This window comes from Corvus kubaryi, unplaced genomic scaffold (assembly GCF_017639235.1).
Source record: "Corvus kubaryi isolate FWS band 111438036 unplaced genomic scaffold, C.kubaryi_AGA036_p1.0 split1-37296, whole genome shotgun sequence".
Lineage (NCBI taxonomy): Eukaryota > Metazoa > Chordata > Aves > Passeriformes > Corvidae > Corvus > Corvus kubaryi.
Window position 1 is genome coordinate 13,400,103 of NW_024582075.1, and position 23,133 is coordinate 13,423,235.

Sequence of the window (23,133 nt, forward strand, 5' to 3'; positions counted from 1 at the left end):
AGAAGTCCCCACCATGTTCACCATGAGACACAATGAAATAAGTAGCAGTGCTTCTTTTGAGTGCTGAATCTAAAGATGTAGACTGCTCATTAAGTATTTTTCAACACCTGTTTTCTGAAATCATTAGTAAATCCATAGTAAAAGTTCACTTGAAGTGAGGAGGAGATACTGGAATATGACAGAATGCATGTTGTTTTGAGGGTTTATCAGTAATGACAGGGAAATTCCAGCACCAGGGCCTGTTTGGTTTTAGAGGTGAGACTTACCCTGGTCTTTCAGATGAGGACAGAGTCCTCAGAAGCATCCCCTCAGCATCTCATCAGATCTCCTTATAAACTGCATGCAAAAGTTTTAATTTCTTGAGCGGAACTGACTGTCTAGATGAGTAAAACAGATTTGAAAACTTCTTTTTCACATGCAGTTTTGCTTTGAGGAGTTTCTGTTTTATTTTTCCTCCATGATTTCAAGTGCCTCCCTTTAAATTAATGGTAAAGACTATTTTCCCCTTAAAGTCCACATATTTTGTATTAAAAAATGGTCTTGGATTCATTCTGGTCTCTATGAGGTTTCCACTAGCAACAGATACTCAAGCACATCGGAGATGATGAATGAAATGGAAGGGATAGGTTTTTCTTCATTTGTGTTTGTTTTGCAAACGTCTGACATGCCAGAGCAGTAGCTACTATTTTAGGTTTAAACTGAGCTTGGTGGGGGCGTTATTAAAATGAACCTGCCACCAAAAAAAGAAAAAAAAGATCCTATACTTATGTGTATATCTTTAATTTAGAGTATAGTTTTTAAATACTCATACTAGAGTGACAATCATAACCTAACCTGTGGCTGAACTGTTTACTTGCTGGGAAACCCCATTTTTATCTTTGTAGCCTGATCTATTATGCCAATGAGCAATGCCCAAAAAAGGACTTGTCCTTTAAAAATTAAGCTGAGGAAACCCAGAGATGTGAAATTTGGTCCATAAGAGCAGTGCTGGTGCACTCATGCTGATTCTGTAGACAACTGTTGGAAGAGTTCATAAAAGACCTTGCTTTACAGACCTGATTTTGTAATTTTCCACTAATGAAAATGGAAACTCCTTGTCTCCTCTCCATTTACATTGAACTAAGTACCTCTTTTTTTAATACACCAAGAATGTGCTCTCTAGCTGTGTAGTAAGGATAGAAAGTGTCTTCTTGTGCAGTGTGATAGAAGAAAGCTCTACACTTCCAGACTGACAGCTGCTGGGCAGCAGAAAGACAAGCTGTACCTTCCTTGCACTGTGAAAACAATGTCAGTTGTTTAGATATTGCACACAGTCTTTAGATAGAGAAGTGTATGTTTGCAGGGAAATAAAAGAGAGTGAAAAGAATAAAAATGGGTAGGGTAGATATTTTTATTGGATGGATTGGTTTCTCAGGCCCTGAAGTTGAATGTTCATTATCATTTTCATAAAGGTCAGCAAATATTTGCAGCAATATTGGTGAGCAGATATTGCCCTGTCCCCAGATGAGGCAGGAAGAGTGCAATGCAGTGAGGAATCCCTGTTTCTTGGGGCTTAGTGATTTTCCTCAGTCTTTGAGTGCTGTAAATAAAAGTGGGGGCTTTATTAGATTTGTTTTTTTTGGGCTTCAGATGGGAAAATTGTATAATTGGAATATATTTTATGCTGGAGAATGACTCCTGTTAAAAAAAAAAAAAAGAAAAAAACTATAATGGCATTACCCACAAAACCAAAACAAGATAAAATATTTATGATTTTGAAAAAGTTGCTCTTTCTATTTGCTGGGATAATCTGAGGGCAGGACCTGTAAATTTTTCTGTTAAAATGCCATAGCGCAGGAGTGCAATCCATTGACTTATAACTGACTTTTTACTTTTCTTGCTGTAACACAGAGGTGAAGAATTTTAGAAGAAACAAGATGCGAAGTAATTTTAATTTTATTTTATCTTCTCCAGTCATCTCAACTAGAACTCCACCTCCACCTTCACCATTGCCATTTCCAGCACAAGCTATTCTCCCTCCTGCCCCATCTAGCTACTTCTCTCATCCAACGATCAGATATCCTCCCCACCTGAATCCTCAGGATACTCTGAAGAATTATGTACCTTCTTACGACCCGTCCAGCCCGCAGACTAGCCAGGTACTGTAAAATTATGTGACCCCTCCAAAACAAGTCCTGTGAGGAATGTGTGTCTTCTAGAGCATCTAGCCTGGTACCTTGCCAGTTCTGGTCTTAGAGAAATGTGGGAGCTGCAATATATGTGATACAACTTATCCTGTTCATCATGGTTGAATAAAGGGTACAGGTTAATCATATTTACTTACTTTTCCTCTGTCAAGCATAAGAAAAATACTTTACTGAATGACCTGGCAGCAGCAAGAGGGCAGGTCCTGGTCCTGCACTCCTCCTGCAGGTTGGGCCACCAGAGGCAAAGCTCCCACTGCAGGATGCAGGAAGGAGTGTGTACATACGTACATATGTCCATACACGGACATACAGGTATATTTATAGACTGGCAATGAAAATAAACTCTGGCAAGTTAGTACTTGCCCTGTTCCATAGGCACTGATATTTCTTTGCATAGTGAGCACAGCACAGCCATACAAATTCTTTTTTTCTTCCTTTTGTAGAGAACATCCTGTAGCAGATGCGTTCCTGGCAACTGCACCAGTTCAAAGTTGTGTCTGATATTGGAAATTAGCATGTTTTTCATTAGTGAAATAATTTGTGAAGGACTGTGTGCAGAACTGCTTTCCATGATAGCATCAGCACACAGCATTACAGTGTGATCTGCACTACAGGATAAACTGCAGTTGAGACTTGGTCTGTCAATATCTGGAATATGTCCAGTGTCAGTGTAATGTAATCTTTGCTGCTCAGGCTGTTATTTTTTTGATGCCTTGTCTGAAAGGCTCTTGTGGAGCCCTGGTGCTTCTGTTTTAGCATGTTTTTTTGTAAGAGCCTTGGGTATGTAAACTGAAGAGGCAGTGGTCAGGTTTTTCTTCTCCTAAGAGTTAGGTTCCTTTGGAAGGACTTCCTTAACAGGGATGAAGGGGTTGCTATGACAGCATTTTGTTTTGGGCTTCGTTTGTTTTCTTTTTTTTCACTCATAATGACAGACCTTGCAGCATTCATTTTGGACACAGCAGCAAAGGAACTTGAGACTGAATCAAACTTTCTCTGTTGAATAACAGATACGTTACCCTTTGGACTGTGCAGAAGGTCATCATGGCTATTGTCCCCATGGGCTAAATCCCTGGTCCAACTTCATGACTTCTCTGTATTTAATTAAGAAAAAAAAGGAAAAAAAGTGGTTCCATAAAATAAAAATTTTCTTTGAAGAGACAAATCCTAGCTATGTGGGTTTTGTTCGTTACAGTATTACTGAAAATTAAACCAAAAAGTGAACATGGAGTGTGTTGACTTTAGAATACAAATTGCTATCTGCACATGGATTAAAAGTCTTTCAATCCTGTATAGCATTTTTTCTGAGACTCAGCTGGGAATGTTGCATGCAGGACCTGATTTTAATTTGTGTAAAATTTCCATGAATAACAAAGTCTAATTAAGACACCCATTAAAAGTCCTTAGCGTTAATTCAGAGCGGAAAATCTCAGAGTTCTGTTGGATTTTTTTTTTAAACTGATGTCTTAATTAGGCACTATTAAGGGAAAAATTATGCAAATTAAATCAGGCCCTTACTGTTATGCATTTCTTTAATTATTCAGTGCTTGTTTTACGTACATTTTGATTTCTTATATATGTTAAAGAGCAGATTAGGTGATAATCTCTCTGGATTGTTCCACGTTCTGCTTTGGATCATTACTGAAAAAAACTACAGCATCTAAATGAAGTATCTGACTTTCTTTCAGTTGAAAAATGTGCTGTCTTACGATTTTAACATTGGGGAGTATATTCACTGAGCAGGAGCTATGATTTCAACTTTTTGCCCAACTCTTTTCCCTTACCTCTGGTTGAAGAAATAATCTTTTGACCTTAAAAGATAAAATTTTACTCTGCTGATTTTTTTTCAGCATAGTAGCAAACTGAGAACACTTCATATTCTTGTATATTTAATAGGGAATAACAGACTTAACTAGCCTAAATTTACTACTTTCATCACTTTTCATAACCTTTTTATTAGGGTAATTTTTTAAAATTTCATTTGACATTTGATTTAGCTCCTGACAAGAAGGGATGGGGTAAATAACACCAACTATGCAATTTCAGTCATCTGCATCAGCTATTCACCATAATTTATTATCATTAATCACTATTATTAGTGGAATCTTTTAAAAATATAATTCTTTAATGTTCTTCCCTGAGATTTGCTGTAAGTTGGAGTAGTTTCATGCCTAGTCAAAATATCTCTGAATAGAATAGTTAAAAGTTTGGCTGTGTAAAGTAAAACAGCAGGATTAATTTTTTGCTTAGGAAAAGAAGAAGCAACTGTCTGTGAAGTTTCAGTGACAAAAGGGAATTGTTCTGATACAATGGCATGCTTTGAGCCAAACCAGTTTTTCTTTCCTAAATAAAACATGAATTTTTATTCAAACAAATTTAATTATTATAAAATGCAAAACTGCATCTGTAGGAATAGCACATCAAATTTAATTATACTTTCCCACCTCAAAACATACTCATTTGGATTTCTAAAGGAGAACTATGATGATAGTTTTAATTTAGCTGTAGAAAGGATGTATACCCTGACAGCATTTACCTAAAATGAACTGTTCCTCCTGAACATCTTTCAGTAATACGCTAATTTAGATTGTTACGACAAGCAACTGAGATGCCTTGTACTCCCCACAGCAATTTTGAGATTAATTACATTACTGCTGCACTGATTATAGTGAGACAGTCATGCTATTCAATGGAATACTTCAAGTAAAATTAGTTCAAGGATATAGAGCTCTCATAGGTTTCCATGATGGGAAGCACTGGGCAATTTTCTTGACGTAATGTTAAATAGTCCAAATTATGTGTGATGAACAGTCAGGAAGTTCAAGCAGGCCCTTTGGCTGCAGTGAAAAATGGTTCAACAATGGATGATCCTAAACAAAAGAGAGCTTTTCATGAATATCTGCTTTTTATCCCCTGCTCAATATGGAGAATAAACAAACAAATGTACTGAACAGAAATGGACCTTGTTAGATATAAAGCTGGACTTGCCTCAAGCTAGTAGTCTGATGAGTTCCCAGGGTTTTGAGAACGGCTGCACTTTCCACTGATTTAGAATTTCAGTTGAGCCCTTTTCACTATACTTATTTCAGTGCTTTTCCTCTTAGCTATGTACTCACGTTACTGGTTGAGATTGTGTGTGTGAGTATGTATCTGTATTATGATGGGGTGCAGACATCTCCAATTGATACTGATTATTCAATGCAAGTTTCAGCAAAAAGTAATTGATTGTTATGTGTCTAACCCACCTATGGTGTTCATCCACCTAGAGTGTGTCAAGGTTTTCAAAGCTACCACAAATTTCCAGCATGTATTTCCTTTTTGAATTATTCCAGATGGGTGCATCCTTTAATCCTAGAAAATATTACCTCCTTTGTGTCTGTGTACACAAGTACACACACACACGCACGTGCACACATATGAAATGCATTATTACTCAGAACTGTATGAATCATATACAGTATCAAAATAAGACTTTCAATGAGCCTGAACAAATCATCAAGCACAACATCACTGGTGTGGCTGAAATCAAAACCAAAATCTCCAAACTTAATTCACCTTTGAGTTAAATGGAATAATTTCCTGGTCAAGGTGTGGTGAATCACAGAAAAAGTATCAGCAAGTGTGATGAAGGAAATGGTAGTAAGGCAAACAAAACAGTTGAGGTGAATCCTGCTGATGAACATCCTGGTATCAGTGAGATTTTTTTTTTCTGACTGAACCAAGCAAACAGAAGTAGACAATCTTCCAAGCTCTTTGACTATACTGTTTACCTATAACCTTAGCTCAAATGTTGTGATATTTTTGATGATATATGAAGTTTTCATAATATGGTAAAGCTAGCTAAACCTGATGGGAGTTAAGTATTGGACTGTTTTCTTCTTGCAAGCAATGGCTCACATGTGTTATATACTACAGGCTGAGTGAACTACTCCATATTTGCAGCATATTTGACTGCATATTTGACTAAAATTCCTGGATCTGATAAAACATAATTTATTGCAGTGTGGGCTAGTTTGCAGCTTTATCTTTTTGTTGGTTTTATCTTTGCCTGAAGACAGAAATATCTGAGGTGCTTGAGAATAGCTGTTTCTGGAAGCTGATGAGGCCACTTATTTTCTTCCTGTAATTGATTGGGATATTGATCCTTTTGTTCAATGAAAGGCACATTCTTCAGGAATACCAGGAAGACTCTTTGTCTTACATTCTTCAATACCATAACTACAGTCATTTAGTGTTGAGGAGGGAATCTTGTGAGGCTCCCTTTGGGCCTGTCAAAGTGTTTCCTGTTGGTTCTTGGGAAAGTACTAGCAGAATAAGCCAAAAAAAGCAAAATTGTGTGCATGTGGTTTCTTTGGTATAGCTAGCACCTCTTTTTATTTGTTGACATTTAATAGTTTTCAGTTTCTTGGGCAAGTCCTTCCTTGTAATTTTTAAGAAATTACTGAAGATTAAATAAGGCAATGTGCAGTTTTTGGTTGTGATTGGGAGGCAAAGAATGAGAGAGTCCTAGCTTAAAACTATCTACTGACAAGGTGTTTTAAGATTTAACTGCAGTTGTAAATTATTATTTTCTATCTAGTCTGCTCTAAATGCATAGGTCTCCAGAGTGCATGAAATGCTATGTAACATGAAGATATTTTTGAACATTTACCTACAAAGAGAATTCCTTTCCCATGCTTCTGTCACACAAACTTACACTGTAGTTAAGGCAAATATACAAGAAAAGCTGTGTTTTTCCTTTTGCTCGACCTGTTGACAAATAACTGGTATTGTGAGCTCACAGGTGAAGTTGTGATTCAGGCTGTAGGATTCTTGACTCTCTTATTATATCCATGTCTGAACGTGTATTGCTGAAATTGCAGTTGCCTCAATTTCAGCAGCATTAGATCAAGAGAAAAATTCATACATCAGTTCATCAAATGAATGAAGGCCTTTCTAGATTGAAGCCAACACCTTGATTTCTCATAGAGAATAGTACAGAAGAGATGTTGTCAGTCAAGAGCAGGAAACAGCACGTATTTTTCTAAAACTAATGTTTCAAACAGACAGGTAGCTGTGTGCCATACCACATGAAGCTTTGGTCTGGCATTTCAGAGTGAGGTCTGTATAAGCTGTGCTGTCACAATGAGTTACTCTGATTCTTAATATGGAAACTAGGGAGATTCGTTGCTGTGAAAAGTGGTAAGGGACACTAAAAGAGGCTGAAGTGCATTTCTGTTGCTGCCATAATGTTCAATAGCAGAAAGGGAACCTGTGTAGCCTTGCTTTGTGTGAAGCAAATGCTTTATGGCACCCACCAGGTTCAAACTGCCCTACAGTATTTTCTACAGTCTCACTGGTGGTCCTCTAGTAATGCCATTCCCTTATGTTTAGCAAAATCCCAAAAACATCATTATTAGTCAGACATATCCTCAATAAATTAAATATGTGTTAAAATAAATAAATATGTGTTTCACACATTTCATGAAACTGCCTGCTGTACCATTGAGCTGTGTCTGGTGGGAGAATAATATAGCCATTCTATTTTTACAGATGATGGAGCAATAGGGTGCTCTAGATAAAAAGGAGAGGGGGAAAGTTAGAAAAATGAAAGATATTTCTGATATCTTTCAGTTTTAGTTTTTCTAAAATATTCATCACTCTCTGTGGGCACCACAAGCACAATGACGTGGGCTCAAAGACAGAACCTATCAGCTATGATCTCCAGGTTCACAGACGTGTCTAATAGACAATTTTTAATGTAAGGTATTTGTTATGGGAGCAGGGGACCAAAATACCCAGAACTGGATCTCCTATAATTTCGTCAACAAAATTAATTCAATCAGCCTTCTCAAAACTACATTGCTGTAGGGTTTTACAGTGATATTGTTCACCACAGTATTGGAACGTCACCATTTCAAGCAACTGGAATTGTTGAGAGGATGGGTAACAGTATTTCCAAATGCATGGTATCCAGTTTGACTAAACTGCATTCATTGCTTGATCACCTGGCTATGATATGGTAATACTGTGAAACACAGAACTTCTATTAAAAACCTGTGTTTGAAGATGTAAATATATTATTCTCCAAGTGTAGTGGTTAGCTGCAGTAACATGACTTTTTGCTAATCCATGAAACTTCTTTCTGAAACACCTAACAGAGTATCATATGCCACTATATCTAGGACATGCACAGATTAATATGATTTCTGGCCTTTTAAAATTATTTGTTTGAAGATGATTTATACTTAAGATTCCAAAGGAAACTGGATTTATTTTATTTGGAATTCAGAAGTACAATTACTATTATTTTGTAAGGAAAAAATAAAGTTCATATGTGAACGTCAAATATATTTGATAATTTAAGCAATAAATAATTGACGTGAATTTTTTAATAGATGTGTCAAATTTCTGTTATGTTTGGATAGCTCATCTATAGATGTTAGTAGTTTCTATTTCATTATAGCATTGGGAATATTTTTGTAACACTAAAGTAGTGAACTATATGACAAAACTCTGTCCTGAATTGTAATTGACTAACTAAGGTTAAATATGCCGATATTTGGGCAGAAGTCTGAAAGGAGGTTGTTTAATAACTGATTATAAATATGTTAGAAAATCCTATCAGGGAAAAGAGGTGCAGTGAATCCTGACTTTAAGAAAGTCCATATTCCTATCTGTTACAGGTTTCTGTTCAGACTTCAGACCTGAGGATTAAGATAAACTGTGCACAGTGCACACCGTCAGATAACAACAGCTTGACATTCTGAGTTATGTTACAGCTGTGACAGCAAATACAACTTGTCTTTGGCTTTGGGCACATAAATGAATTAAACTGTGGCAGTTCAAGATGGTGTGGAATTAAAAAAGCTGAAAATTGTAACATCTGAAAATCAAATTAGCGTCCAATCCAACAGTAGAAAAATGTATACCTGCATAAATAAGGGCTAAATTTCCTAGACCTTTGTTGTGTTTGCTTCTTTTCCTCACAATTTTTCCAATGCACAGCTTGTTTATCTAACACAGCTACCTCTATGGCATTTGCTTGAGGTTTGTGCCTCAGGCATGACCTTTGTGAACCCATCACACAGACATATTGATGCCCTATTTGGTGGTAACAGTTGATTCTTCGCCTGCAATGCACTTGTCCGTAAGAATCTCTTCTGGGAAGCTGGAATTAGAATGTAGAACTTGTTTTGTATAAGGACAAAATTAATTTGTGTTAAAGATGTACTGTAAGAATTTGCACTTGTAATTCAAGTGGATACTGTCCAAATAAATACGCAGTTTCCATGCTAAAACATTGTTTGATAGAACTGTAAAAAGGAGAATGGGTCACAGAAGTTCTTTCTAGCTGCCAGTTTTCAATAAGGCTATGAAGGGTGTGTTTCTGATCAGAAGGTTTCCCTTTTAGAACCGAAAACTTAAAGCATCTCAGAGGATTTGGGACATTCAAGAGAGCCAATGTTCATGAGCTTGTACTGCTATCAATTGTTGCTGTCTAGACTTTTATTTCAGAAGCTTTTAGTTTTGTGCTTCCAAAGATAACCATAAAAGTGTGAATTGAATATAAACTGGTGCAGCACTATCTGCGTCAATCTGAAGATATTCTGAAGCAATAACTCTGAGACAATGATGATGTGTTTTTTAGGATTATTATTATCTTAAGCTGCAAACTAACTGTGATAACTTAAATACCAGTTTGGTTAACTGCTTCACTGTTGTTCACTGCATGGAAGAAAAACAAATATGGATGTTTTGTGAAGGCTTCTTATAACAGACATTCCTCCAATAGAATTTTGGAGAGTATGAGAGTGCTATTCATAAACTCTGTTTTCAAAAGTAACACACTTAATGAAAAATGCTGAAGTTTAAAGAAAAATTCAAGTGTACCATTTCCCATGACAACCCTTGTCAAAAGGAGGACCTTGATTTACACTTCAAAGACAGCTAGGATTGTTGAAGAAGAATTGTATTTGTAAACATCACACCAGGTATGTGCTTACCTACAAATGGATTGCAATTGCATTTGAAATCTAATGTGCAGCATGTGAAATCTTGAAACCATAAGAATTAGACTTACTGAAGTAACAAGTTTACATTGTTTTCACTTCAGAGGTTTCTTTTCTGTGTCTAGCAGACCTCAGTGTCATTGTAGTGTGTCTGCACCCAGTTTTACATGTGAGACAGATACAGAACCTCCATTGAGGAGGAAATTTGGGGCATAAAATAAAAGAAATGCAGGCACTTGGTGTGGGGCGTCACAAACTGCATCTACTGAAATCACTGGTAAATTCCCTATGGGTGTCAACAAGGACAGGATTTCACCCTCTACTTGGATGGAGTGGGGTGATGTACTGCTATGCTGTTATGTGTCTCACAGGGAAGAACTTGGTTTACAACAGAACGGGGTATAAGTATAATCTTTGTCTTATAACTGAACAAGGAGTGGGTTTGCTCATTTGGATCATATTTACAAGGGCAAAACTGGGGTCCACATGAGCCACTGGATTCCTGTTGGCTGGGATCACTACAGTACACAATATAAGGTGATACATTGCTGTAAATCATCATGGTCTCCTGTGACATTCTAATTTATTTTAATTTATTCTAATTTATTCTAGTCTGTCTTTGGAGACAACTGCTTTTGTAAGGTGATTATACTGTCTGTTTAAATCCGTATCTTCTGTCTTAGTTTAAATAGAAGTTTATCATTTTGGTAAGAGACTCTCAGTTACTCTTGTGATGTTAGCACACCACATAAGATAAGGCTCCTAAGGTAGCCTTGTGGTTGCAGGTCAGCAATTCCACCTACAAGCTACCAGATGCAACTGAGAGGTGGTATTCCCTCCAGCAGGCTGTGTGGACAGCTGGGCTGCCAGGACAGGAGAAGGGTCTTGCCTCTGCAGCAGTCTCCCTAGAAGCATAGTGAAGATCCAGTCCAACTTAGTGAGCGCGTCTTACTGACAAGAGTTGTGTCTAGGGAGTGACTTTTTCTCATTAAGAGGGGTTTGCCACTCATAATTAGTGTACATTTTTACGGTTATTTTTCATTGTAAGGCTTTTAGAAAGGGGAAATAGTCAGCTAACTGCTCAATGTTCCTAAGGACACCAGACTGGTTTCCATTTGCACGTACATCTTCTAGTGTTTTCTGCTAGATTAGTTTTAGATGTCCTAAACAAGACTCTCCCCTGGGTGCATTTGCGAAGTCTAGTAGATCCTACAGCCAGGAAGTTTCTTGTGCTATTAATTTTAAGTTTCCTCCTTCTCAATTTCATTCCATTACCCGAAGTATGTATTTCCTGTATTTTCCAAATAATTCCTTCCTCTTCTTTGTATTTATACTTCTCACATACTTGCAGTAATTGTCTCAGTCCAGTTATTATTTTATTACCATAGTCATGCTTGCCTCTTTTAACCTTTCATTGAATCAGTTGAATTGCATCCTTTATCAGTCCATGTCTTTATCTTAACTTGACAAGATCCTTCTGATTACAAGATTCCCAGTATTTCATGTTTGTATGGCTCTTTTAAAATACTTGTGACTCATAGAGCACACAATCTGTTTAAGACAGAAGTTATCAGCCACTGTTGTAAAAACTATTTACTACATGCTAGTTTTTATTGCAAGTTATTTACTGTTGGAGTATTTGCAGTCATGGAGAATGTCTAAGGTATGTTTAAGCACTGGATAAACATATATTTACCAGTCAGCTTTGCCATATTCAGATGTGCCTATATGTAGGAATATTATATTACCTTGATGACCTGTACCTGGCATAAGATCATTTGCAGACTGCCTCTTGCATCTATGAAAGAGGTGTCATTACTTATTACACTCTTGACTTGCGAAGTTCCCGTTATTAAACACTTCTGTGTTTTTAGTAGGTGGCTTTTAGCCAGATGTTATGATGCATATGTTATAGTGCATCGTATCCAAGCCTTCTACCCTACTCCCAAGCACGTAAGTCATTAGTTAGCCTTCCAGTGTGAGTAATCTCTGTGGACAACTGTGGTCAAGACTTGGTTACCCTCCAAGCCAGAGTGGTACGGCATGTGAAAACAGAGGTTTTACATCAGTCATTTGCTCTTAATACTTCATACATTAGGGCCTATGCCTGGTCAGTTTACTTCTGCTGTCATGGGATTTTGGTTCAGAGACACAACATGAACAGCAAATATATTTTGAAACAATCTGATGCATGTGCTCCCAGGGAGGAAGAATGCTTACCAAAATGTACTACTACCTAAGCATGTACTACCTATCTGAGAAGGGACCTGCCTTCACATGGAAATTCATAGCCTATTTAGAACAGCACATTCCAAAACGCAGGTGCTGTGATGATGGGTAATTCTGGAAAACTCTAAGATAGGTAGGTTCCTTAAACACAATGTGTATGTTTCACAAGGCATTCTTTTGGTTTTGTTTTGTAGCCTAACAGCAGTGGTCAAGTAGTAGGGAAAGTGCCTGGCCATTTTACTCCAGTTTTGGCACCCTCTCCCCATCACAGTGCGGTGCGACCTGTGACCCTGACCATGACAGATACTAAACCCATCACTACATCCACTGAAGGTGAGGCATCTTCACCTACAGCAACCAGTAAGTATTTCTTTAGGAAACAAAAAATGTCCATCAAAGATTTGGTATGATTTCAAATTGAGGCCAGAAAAAGGCGCCTTTTCCTACTATTTGACCAAGTGGGTGCTCATCATTTTACATGGAGAGCAAACATGATCTGACTGCAAAGCTTTTCCTCCCAGAATTTGCACCAATGGATCATGTTACATGAACCAAAGTCTGTGACATGACAACCAAAACAAAAGGGAAAAGCCTGCATATTTGACCACTATTCAAGGAAAAGAAAATATGTTTTTTCATCTGAGGTGGACATTGTTAAGACATTGAGAAGCACACCCAGGCAGTAAGGTTTTACAATGACCCACAGATGAATTCCAAACAGGGACTGGATAATTTGCTCCTCAATGAACTTTCCTACAGAAATCAAACCTTGTTACAATGCATACTGAATCCGAGCTATGATAATTGCATGTTAATTTAGGTTGTGTCATTTTTAGCAAAAACAACTGTTGTGGCAGAAGAAAATTTTAATTCCTTGTAATTGCTACCAGGGATGGTAGATCCACTGTTTGTGTTTGTCTGGTTTTTTAAAAGAGAAAATAACAAACTCGAAATTCAATGTTTTAAGTTCTTTACTACATATAGGATCATGTTATTTATCCTATTTTCTTCAATGGAATTGCAGTTTTAGAAATAAGGAAAAATATCTAGACTAATTTCTTCCCTTCCAGGTATTCATGATCAGTGGTGCAGAATGTTGCTTTTTAGTTGTGTTCTGCATTTCTGTTGTCCTTGAACTTTTATTTGGACTTGAGATGGCCAGTGTTACCAATATTTATCAGAGTGGTGAAGATTTTTAGGAGGCACTTCCAGATTTTTGGAAAAACCGTTATCAGTCTTTACAAGTAGTAGTCTCTTTAGGGTCTGTTACATTAAAATTACTTGTTCTAGACCTATTTAATATTTGAACTGCAAATACAGTCCCTAACTGTTGGTCTGTCATTAATGGAGACTGTATGCTTTTCAGGTGTTATACTATTTTAAACCTTTCCATTAGAATCTGAAGCAGAGATGAGACTCAAATGCGTTAAGATGTAAAGGAGGAAAACTCTTTAAGCATTTATTATAAAAGGGTAGTAGTAACTTTTGGAGAAACTACTGCTCAAGTATATTAAAAAAAAAATTGTACAGGTAGATTTATGGAAGTATTTTATCTGCCCTTTCAGTATATTATTTTTATTAAGAGGTAGTAGAGTCTATCTGTAGTCCCACTGGTGATTTGTGGTACAGTTTTTGCACCTTTTGAGATGAGTTAGTTTTAGCAGCAAAGAAGAAGCTGTTGCTCTAAACATTTGCACCAAAACAGAAAACTGAGGAAACTAAGTATACACTTGTATAGTTTCAAGTATTCATGGTTTTATTCTGCTTTGACATGATTGTGCTTGGCCTACATATCTCTCTTAGATGAGGTCAGGGTTTCTGGTAAAAATGCCAAAAAGGACACAGTAACTGCCAGAACGGTTTTGGGATAATTTCTGGCAATCTGACCTTTATCATTATAGGAAAGCATACCTAATCTGTCCATTTTTCTACTACCAAGGGAATTATTTGGACTATATTTTCCAATTAAATCATCGCCCAGTTTCTTGTGCAATTTATGGGAACTTGAATACCTGATTCCTGCTGACCCTTTAAAACATACCGGCTTAGATACTAAAATAAGGCCTCCTCATTCTTCCATAGTAGTTTCCAAGTAAATTCTTTCCTCTACAGCCTATAACTTATAATAGAAATAATCCTTATATGCAAATTTTATTCGAATGTGCCCGTATGCCTACAAGATAGTTTGCAACCCCTCTCCTTCTCAGGGTGTTATGATTTTCAGAGAACTGCATTAGTCTATCTCCTTGGTAAAGCCTTTTGACGCTGGATTGGTAACTGTAAGAGCAGAAAAAAATGAAAAATATAGATTGTTCATGAAGAAAATAGCGATAAAATGAGGGATCATGTCCTTCTGATATATAAATGATATATGAATAAATATAAACTGTATTATCAGTCATAATAGGTCCACCACACAGATTGCTAATAACCTAATGGGAAAATCAACACTGAATACATTTTATGGCATGGTTTTACTTTTATTTTCAGTGACTGACTGGGTCAAAACAGATATAGTTATATATTTATATAACTTGGACAACAAATTATTGTTCAGCCATTTATATAACTTGGACAACCATTATTATTCAGTGTGATGAGAATAAATTGGCAAATGATTAGCACTGCTTTTCATTCTGAAGTGCAATAACAGAATTGTTTTTAATGAGAAAGAACAGCAGGCTTTAATAATATTTGGGGATCCCTGTGGCCTCCATCATAATTTCCTTCTAGTACTGGTTAATTTTTATGACATTTTTTCAGTACAGCCTGTTTACTGTATTTAGCATTTAAAAAAAAAAATTTAATGCATGCATTTCATTTTCTTGTTTTTTTCCATGTGACTTTAATATTAGCAGGTCACTTTAGTAAGTACTCTCCTGTAGCTTCTCACTGGCAGGCTTGTATGTATCTGTCCTGTTTTAGTGGTTTTGCTACTAAGTCTTTGCCAATTTTCCAGCAAGTTTCCAGGTTGTGGTGCTACAGGTTGCAGTGTGGACATCTCCACACTGGGAATTTGAGTAAGACCACCTAACTAATTCAATAAGTTCCACAAAAAGCCATGATAAGGTAATGGCTTTTAGGAATTACTGGCAGAGACCAGACAGGAATTTGTCCTACAGATGAAGGAGCCATACTCTATAACAAATCCCAGCATCAATTTCCCCTCAGAAATGGATTTCTTCAACCTTTTGTATCAGGCAGAGAGACAATTCTTTAAATAGCTCCCCTCAGAAAATATTGTTTTCTGATGTATGTGGGAATTGAATATTTACTATTCTATTGCACAGTAAGAATTAGCTCCCTTCTTAGGAAAATATTAATCAGATAGCATCCCATTACTGCAAAGAATCATTTCATGCAACATAAGTTTTTCTAATGAACGTTGTTCTTTTACAGTTGTTTGGGGTTTTCTTGGTAAAAACAGGGCCTTTACAGAAATAAAAATAATATGATCACAAATGTTTTTTCTCAGCATTGTAATTTTGGTGATTTCACAGTTGCTTTAGATTTGTATATTGGAAATTAAAATTGGGATTCTGTAAAAGAAATACATTAATAAATAATTTGAAAAAATTTAATCAAAGGAACTCTTATTGTCAAGAGACATCATTATGATTTACACATGCAGCTTCCATTGAAGTTTATAGGAATTTACACATGCCTTTCCAAATTTGGTCCAGTATTTCTTTTGCTTTCTCTTAAAGGAAAACCAAAGACACATCCTATATATTGCAAAATCATAACTCTGGATCTCATATTTGTACTGTACCTGTACAAGGTAATAGATATCATAGATTGGTATTTTTATCAATATGTTTTGTTCTTCCTTAATCAGCCTACACAGCCTCAGGCACATCCCAAGCCAATCGATATGTGGGACTAAGCCCAAGAGACCCATCCTTCCTACACCAGCAACAGGTGGGCAAGTTTCACGTAGGTGTAATGATATAGAGAAGCTTTTGCAATATTACCTTCCTACATGATGCCACTGTTATCTTGGATTAGACTGAAATCTTGAGGGTTTCAGTATTTGCTATGTGAAGATGAAGTTTATTCAAAACAAACTGAAACCTTTAAAAAATATCAATTTAGCCTATGCTTTGTTTCTTAGATTTCTACCATCTTAAGGAACTCCTAATCATGTTTCTTTCAGTATTTTATTTTTCAAGAGTTTGTACATGTAATCTTTAATAGGATTTTAGGAAGCAGAATGAGGTGTTTAAAAAACAAATACAAATTTCAAAATCAGTTTAAAAAATAAACAAAATATTCAAAGCAAAACATCCAGTTTATTATTTCCAAGTTATTTTTTTTCGTTTTCCCTCAGATTTTTAGTACTTTTCTTCATTTTAGCTTTAGAAAATCAGTTATAAAACTGAATTCTCAAGGCAACACATCGTCACTTCTAGTGTAATAGGTTTAAATTGGCCTGCTGATTTCAAATGTGATAAAACCACGTTTTTGTTCTAGTTTCTTACATCATTTATATTTCAAGTAGCATTTTAAATTTCACATCTCATTAATGCTGTAAATTTAATGCAAATGAAGTGTTTACCCAAACTGTGAACATATACAGACGAGATTAATGATGGCATACAAATAAATTAGCTGCAGTCAGTAGCAAGGCCATGCACATACAGAAATGGCACATTACTAGTAACAAAAATAAATTCAGACCCTTTTGAATTTTAATGTACTTTATGATATGTGTTTGTGTTCCTCTTAGCAGTAGAGGACTTGAAATTCACAGCATGTAGAATGTTACAAGGAAAAGAGCTGAATGTGGCAATAAGAAAGAGGGTGTTAAACAGGCCTTGGTATTTGTTGTACTGTATTTTTTTTCTCAGACTTGGGTTCCTGTCAGCAGTTTATACACATTCTTGTTTCATTTTTCAGTAAAACCTACCTGTTCTGTATTTGCTGAGGTATAGATGACATGCTTCTGCTGAAACTCCCTATCCATACCCACTCCCAGGGCAAGGTGGCAGTATGTCCATTTTAAAGGTCACCACATGCAGAGTTCAGAGAAAATCATAAAGTTGATAATTTATCCAAAATAGTTGATGCTTTGCCAACTTTTTATTTAACTAGTAAGACCTAAATTCAAACATCTGAACACTTTAATGGAAGTATGTAATGACTATTAATGGTTTTCCAGCCATTAGTTTCTCAATAACTTTTCTGACATATTGTTTTGTTAGTTTTTTTAACCTCTCAAAGATTTTTGTATTATGAAATATGTTATAATTACTATAATATTTTTTTTTGCAAAGATACACAGTATATGCTTATTGTTTTTTAAAGCACACACAACACCTCTCTTTTTTACGCACAGTGAATAAAATTTGTGGAGTTCTTGTGAAGTTTTATATAGTATTCTTTGAAATGTCTCTGACATCCTGTTAACTGGGGGATGTGCCATAATTTTTTTCCCCTCTGTATTTTTGGACACACTTTTTTCTGCAAATTTCTACTGCTTAGGCCCACTCCACCTTCTTCCAAGCTCATTGAAAGACTTTTAAACTTCTCATCACACGCCAGAAAGTAGTAGAAGCATATTTAATTTTATCCTGGCTGAATTTTGACATATATATTGCTAATGTTCTGCATCTCTATTTATTTTTGTCTTTGTGTAGATCAAAACAGATTTCAAAATTTCAGCAGTGTCTTTGGAACATCAAAGTGAGAGAGATCTCAAAGGTCTTTGATGTTTATATGTACTGTGCCTGATATTCCCTTTTGTGGTAAAACATGTGGCCAAATGGCATAGAGGGAAGGGAAAACTAAGTTAGATCTCACATACACTTCAGAAGCAGAAAAATTATTTAATGCCACTCTGTTAAACCAGTGTTCTCCTTTCTAGAGTATATTGCTTCATAGTCTCACTATAATAATCCAAGAGCATCACTTGGTGACCAGTGAGCTATATAGTATATTTTAAAAAAATCAGTGTTTTATTGTCTTTGCTCTTAACTCACTATTCTCTTCCAACATATAGAATGGACATATCTATGTTTGCCTGAGAGTGTTTGTGTGTGTATGTGTGTATGAACGCCTACACATATGTAGAAAATTAAGGAGTAGTATGTGCAGCTGAAACCATTTGAAAGAACAGAATTCTCTAAGTAGAGAGGTTTTCAGATGGATAAATATGAACATATAAATATGTATATGTATCTTTCTAATGAATTAGTTGCCTTCACTCAATTCTAAAGGTATCTCAGAGACGATAGTGCCATATAGATATAGATATAGATATAAGCACATACATATAAATTACCCAGAAAGTAAGGTAGAGCATTGAGATTGTTTAAACAACTTTAATAGAGCAAAAGTTATCCTTTGGCAAAGCAGAAACGGGATTGATTTACTATGTCCTTTCATTACTTGACAACAATTTAAAAGAGACCACTCTTCTTGTGGCAGATTTTTAATGCATTTGCTTTTAAGCAACCCATGATGAATGAGAAGAAAAATCAAGGGGTACATGAAATAAGGCAATTAATCATTTTGTATTAGTGGAGAGAAATTTTAAATTAGAAAGCCAGTGGTTTTAGTTCCAGAAAGGTCTTTTAAACATTCCCCATACCCTGTAATGCACAGTGACCCCTCAAGAATAAATATTGTCACTGGTACATTTTTTACTTATTGGAAGAGTCTTTATGAAGATTTATTCTCTCTGCGTATGAGAAAAATTGGCATGTACCCTTGAGTACCTTCTGTTGCTGTTAAAAAGAGCCATTATATAGCCCATTTAAGTTACAGTAACCACAATAAATTTAAAAGTTACACATCTATTTTGCAACACACACTCACATGGAGTCCTGGCAAAGGGATAGCTTGCTAGAACTTCCTGTAAACAATTTATAGCACAGCGCACCTGAAATACCCACCTTTAGACGGGAAGCACTGAATGAAACTTTGAAAGGCAGTGCATAATAGGGCCAGTGGGAGAATTCGTTGTCCTTTATTGGTCTGGATACTGTGAAAATATGATCTTATGTGCAGTACTTAGTCTGTAACATTAATAGTTAGAAGGACCAGATTCTAATGGGGAATTATAACTGTGCAGTCCACTTTCTGATGCACTAACTGGCAGATCTTCCCATTGCTTGCTTTGAAATGCCAGGTGTTTCTATACTGTGGCATGAATAGTTACAAAAAATACATCTTGCTTCAGTGGCATCTGGAGAGTCATAATTTTCTTGTAAAAAATTCATGTCAGACCTCCTCTGTCTATTAAAAATTATTAGTGACCACTTGTTTTTCTGTTTTTAATTCAGCATCAGCTTCTGAGAGTTGTTAAGTGTTGATAATGTAACTGCAGGGAGAACACCATGGGACAGGGCAAGGGAAGTGATAAGAGTTAGCACCTGAGTGAGAGAGTTTTTCTTAGTTTTATTATTGGTGATTGAAACCAAATCAACTGCTCACTGTTCTGTATCTGTGCTGAGAAACATCCTCAGTAAATTAAATAAGCGAAAGGCTGGCTAATCTTCACAATTATATGGGTGCACCTTCTGCAACCCCCCCCCCCCCCCCCAAGCTCTTAATCTGCATTTATTGAAGATTTGTGGATTCTAAGCCTAGACTAAAGGAAAAAGCAACAAACCAACCAACAGAGGAAAGTCGGTCAAATTCAACCTTCTACAAGTGGACAGAATTCCTTGCCAGATTCTAGTTGTCTGTATTCTTTTCGCTGATGGCAAGATCATTAGTTCAGTAACAAAGTCTTAGTGCTCAGAATTCTCATGGTTACGTGACAGCATTTCTTTAGCCTCCTTGTGTCACTGTTCTCCACTTCATGGATTTATTATGGTATTGAAATGACAAACACTGAGAGTCAGGTTATGTTGGTTCTGGCAATAATGCTAGAAAGTTGCCAGAAACACTAGTCATACACTTTGCCTGTGTAAACAGTATAAAAAGGTGGATGGATGGATGGATGGATGGATGGATGGATGGATGGATGGACGGATGGACGGATGGATGGATGGATGGATGAATACACAGACGCTTGTATTTATTGCAAGTACAGAATAATGGTTTCACAAAAAAAAAAGATTTCTTTTGGAATGAATGAAATAATGGAAATGTTTTTGCTCTTGACCATTTAAATTTAGTGCACCTTGGGGCCTTGTATGTATGATTCTATTTTTAATTAGAAAACCACAGCTGTTAAGGTCTGTGAAGACAATAACCTCTAGAACTTTCCAGTCACTGTAAATGGTGCTAACTAATGCTGGCCTAATTGCTGAAAAGTTAATGAGCTCTTCCAATCTTTGCACTGATAAACTCAGTGGCGTGGTTTTCACTAAAGCGTACACTTTCTGGGTATGGTATGTTGTATTAATGATTTTCGTAAAGATTTTACAATTCTGAGTGAGACCATTTCAATGTACATATTAATAAGGTCTCTACAATGATCAGAAAACTGTGGATAGCTTTTTATTTCCTACAGATGCCTTCCCTGATTCATCAGTAGAAAGTTGTTCTTACCAGATGCATCCTTTAGTTATTAAGTTGTATTTCTCTTCATACTATTAATCACGGAAATTGTGAACTTAAATGTCCACTAACCACAGAGTATTTGTTTACAAAATGTTTTGGGTGGATGTTGCTTTTGCTTTCAGCAGCAGACTGAAAGAAGAACACAGGCAGACTCCTAAAGAGAATTGTCAGTAAAGTCAGGAAACAGGTTATCAACACTTAGGCTGTTCTTATTGTGTCCCTTATCATAATTGACAGTTTGACGTAAAACTCGGTCACATGATCACCAGGGAGGTATGTAAATGGCTAAGAGGTCACCTTTCACATACGCTTGCTGGAAAGGAAACACATTTAAAGGAAGTTTCAGTCAGAACAATGACAATATGCAAATGTTAAGTTTTATGGGCTCTTCTCAACTAACAGAAGTTATAGCAATAGCCCATTACACTTTCCAAAACACAATTCTACTTTTACTAGCTATCACAGAAACTTGAAATGAGTGTTAGTCTTAGACAGCCGTTCTTTAAATACAAAACTACAAAATCTCCTTAACTACTAACCTCTAAACATTATTCATACTATGATTAAAGATTAAGCTGTTGACTGTGGGTTTTTAATGTATGTGTGATTTGCATACTTAAGACACCACAGGATGGTTGTGCTTGCAAGGTGCTGTTTAAACTGTGAAGACAGCTATAGTAAAATCTAGCACTTGGGCAGAACTTCACATCAGTATGTCTCACAGCTCTGGAAAGTGCAAAACAAAATCCATTTCCTGGCACTGTACAGAACAGAAGCACTTGGTCTACTGCTCTGCTTTTCTCCAGGCCTTCCAGGCCTATGTCCCCTTCCTGTAAAGTGTCTGATGTAAATGAGGGAGTTGCACTGCCTCCCAGGAAAAACACATGCAGTGGGCTTTGTGCTCTCTGCTGCTTCATGAATGCAGCAGTGGGGATGTATCACAGGCATCATCCTCTGTTCTTTTGTGGTTAGATGAGAGATAACTAAGAAAATCGTTGATAATGTTTTGAGGATGGAAGGTATTATGGTAGTGAGGTTCCTGTGACTTGCCTTGATAAAAAACCACAGAACTGTGGACTAAAGGTCAAGTCTGTTCAACAGCCTTCTAGGAAAGACTTTTCACCATGTCTTATGCCAAGTCACATCATTCATTTTCATTCGTAACATACATTTGAGAAAATTGGTAATGCTTTTCAGCATTTATTAAATGTAACAATTTCTTACGTCACTCTACTGAGGAATGTAAGTTTTCTCAAGTAGCCTTCAAGTAGTTTCCTGCCTCTCCTCTTCACATATCCTGCAGAGAAACTCTTTTAGATGGCTTAGAGTGTGTGAGAGTGACTGTGCCTTCTCATCTCCAGCTAACACTGTGGCATTGCTTTACAGAAAGCTTTCAGTATGAACTCAGACAACATATAGCACTGGAAATACTGTAATGAAGAGCCTTACAGCCTTCCAAAGCTTGGTACTCACGTTAGGTCTGTGTGCCCAGGCTTCTCCTGCTGGGCTGTCTGGACATCCTCCAAGGGCAGCCTCCCACTGCCTCCCACTTCTTCCAAATGGAGCCCAGGCTTACAGAGTGCTATTAAATTCTACAGTATTTTTACCCAGAAAGCACTCAACACATGCAGAGGATGCAGATACAGTCTTTGGAAGTGATATTCCAAAATCTTAGACATGCAGATCTTTCAGTAAGGGTGACTTGGGAGGGGAAGTTTTTGTGAGGGAGATTAAAAAAGAAAAATTCCAGGCAGGTTAGTTTTTAGAGACTGCTGTGTGAGCCTACTGAGAAGTGTGGAGCAGCAGTTTTTGATGTTGGGAAGGTGTATTTCAGTACAACTAATACAGCCCTGGGCTTGTCATAGAACCAGTTGTCATGCAAACCTGCACTTCTCCAAGGTGTTGTCAGTAGTGCAAGCATGGCACAGCTGGTGCAGTGAATAGCACTACAGTACTAACTGTGAGTCTCATGTAGCATGAACCTTCATATAACTGTGCATGTACATGCCTACAGCTTACCTATAAAATGCACATGTTGCACTATTACCTTTGCAGTATTTGGATGTAGATGAATTGAGGTACATACGACCAAATTAATAAGAAGCATGTCATTTCTAACATTTATGAAATAGGTTTCAAAAGCTTTGTGGAGCTTCCTTAATGATAAGTTTAACACATTAACTGTATGTGAGGAAGGTTTTCATACAGACTAGGAA

The 23,133-nt window shown here is 36.6% G+C and overlaps 1 protein-coding gene across 13 annotated transcripts in view; it reads left to right on the plus strand.

Annotated features, from left to right (window-relative positions):
• NFIB (nuclear factor I B) overlaps window positions 1–23,133 on the plus strand; it is a 264,254-nt gene that overhangs the window by 221,951 nt on the left and 19,170 nt on the right. For 5 of the 13 annotated variants that reach the window (XM_042013069.1, XM_042013076.1, XM_042013073.1 and 2 more), the window contains 3 exons: window positions 1,954–2,138; window positions 12,598–12,763; window positions 16,242–16,324. In XM_042013069.1, the coding sequence (XP_041869003.1) occupies window positions 1,954–2,138; window positions 12,598–12,763; window positions 16,242–16,324 (434 nt within the window). The remainder of the gene's footprint in view (window positions 1–1,953; window positions 2,139–12,597; window positions 12,764–16,241; window positions 16,325–23,133) is intronic. The other 8 variants (XM_042013079.1, XM_042013081.1, XM_042013080.1 and 5 more) reach the window with 3 other exon arrangements.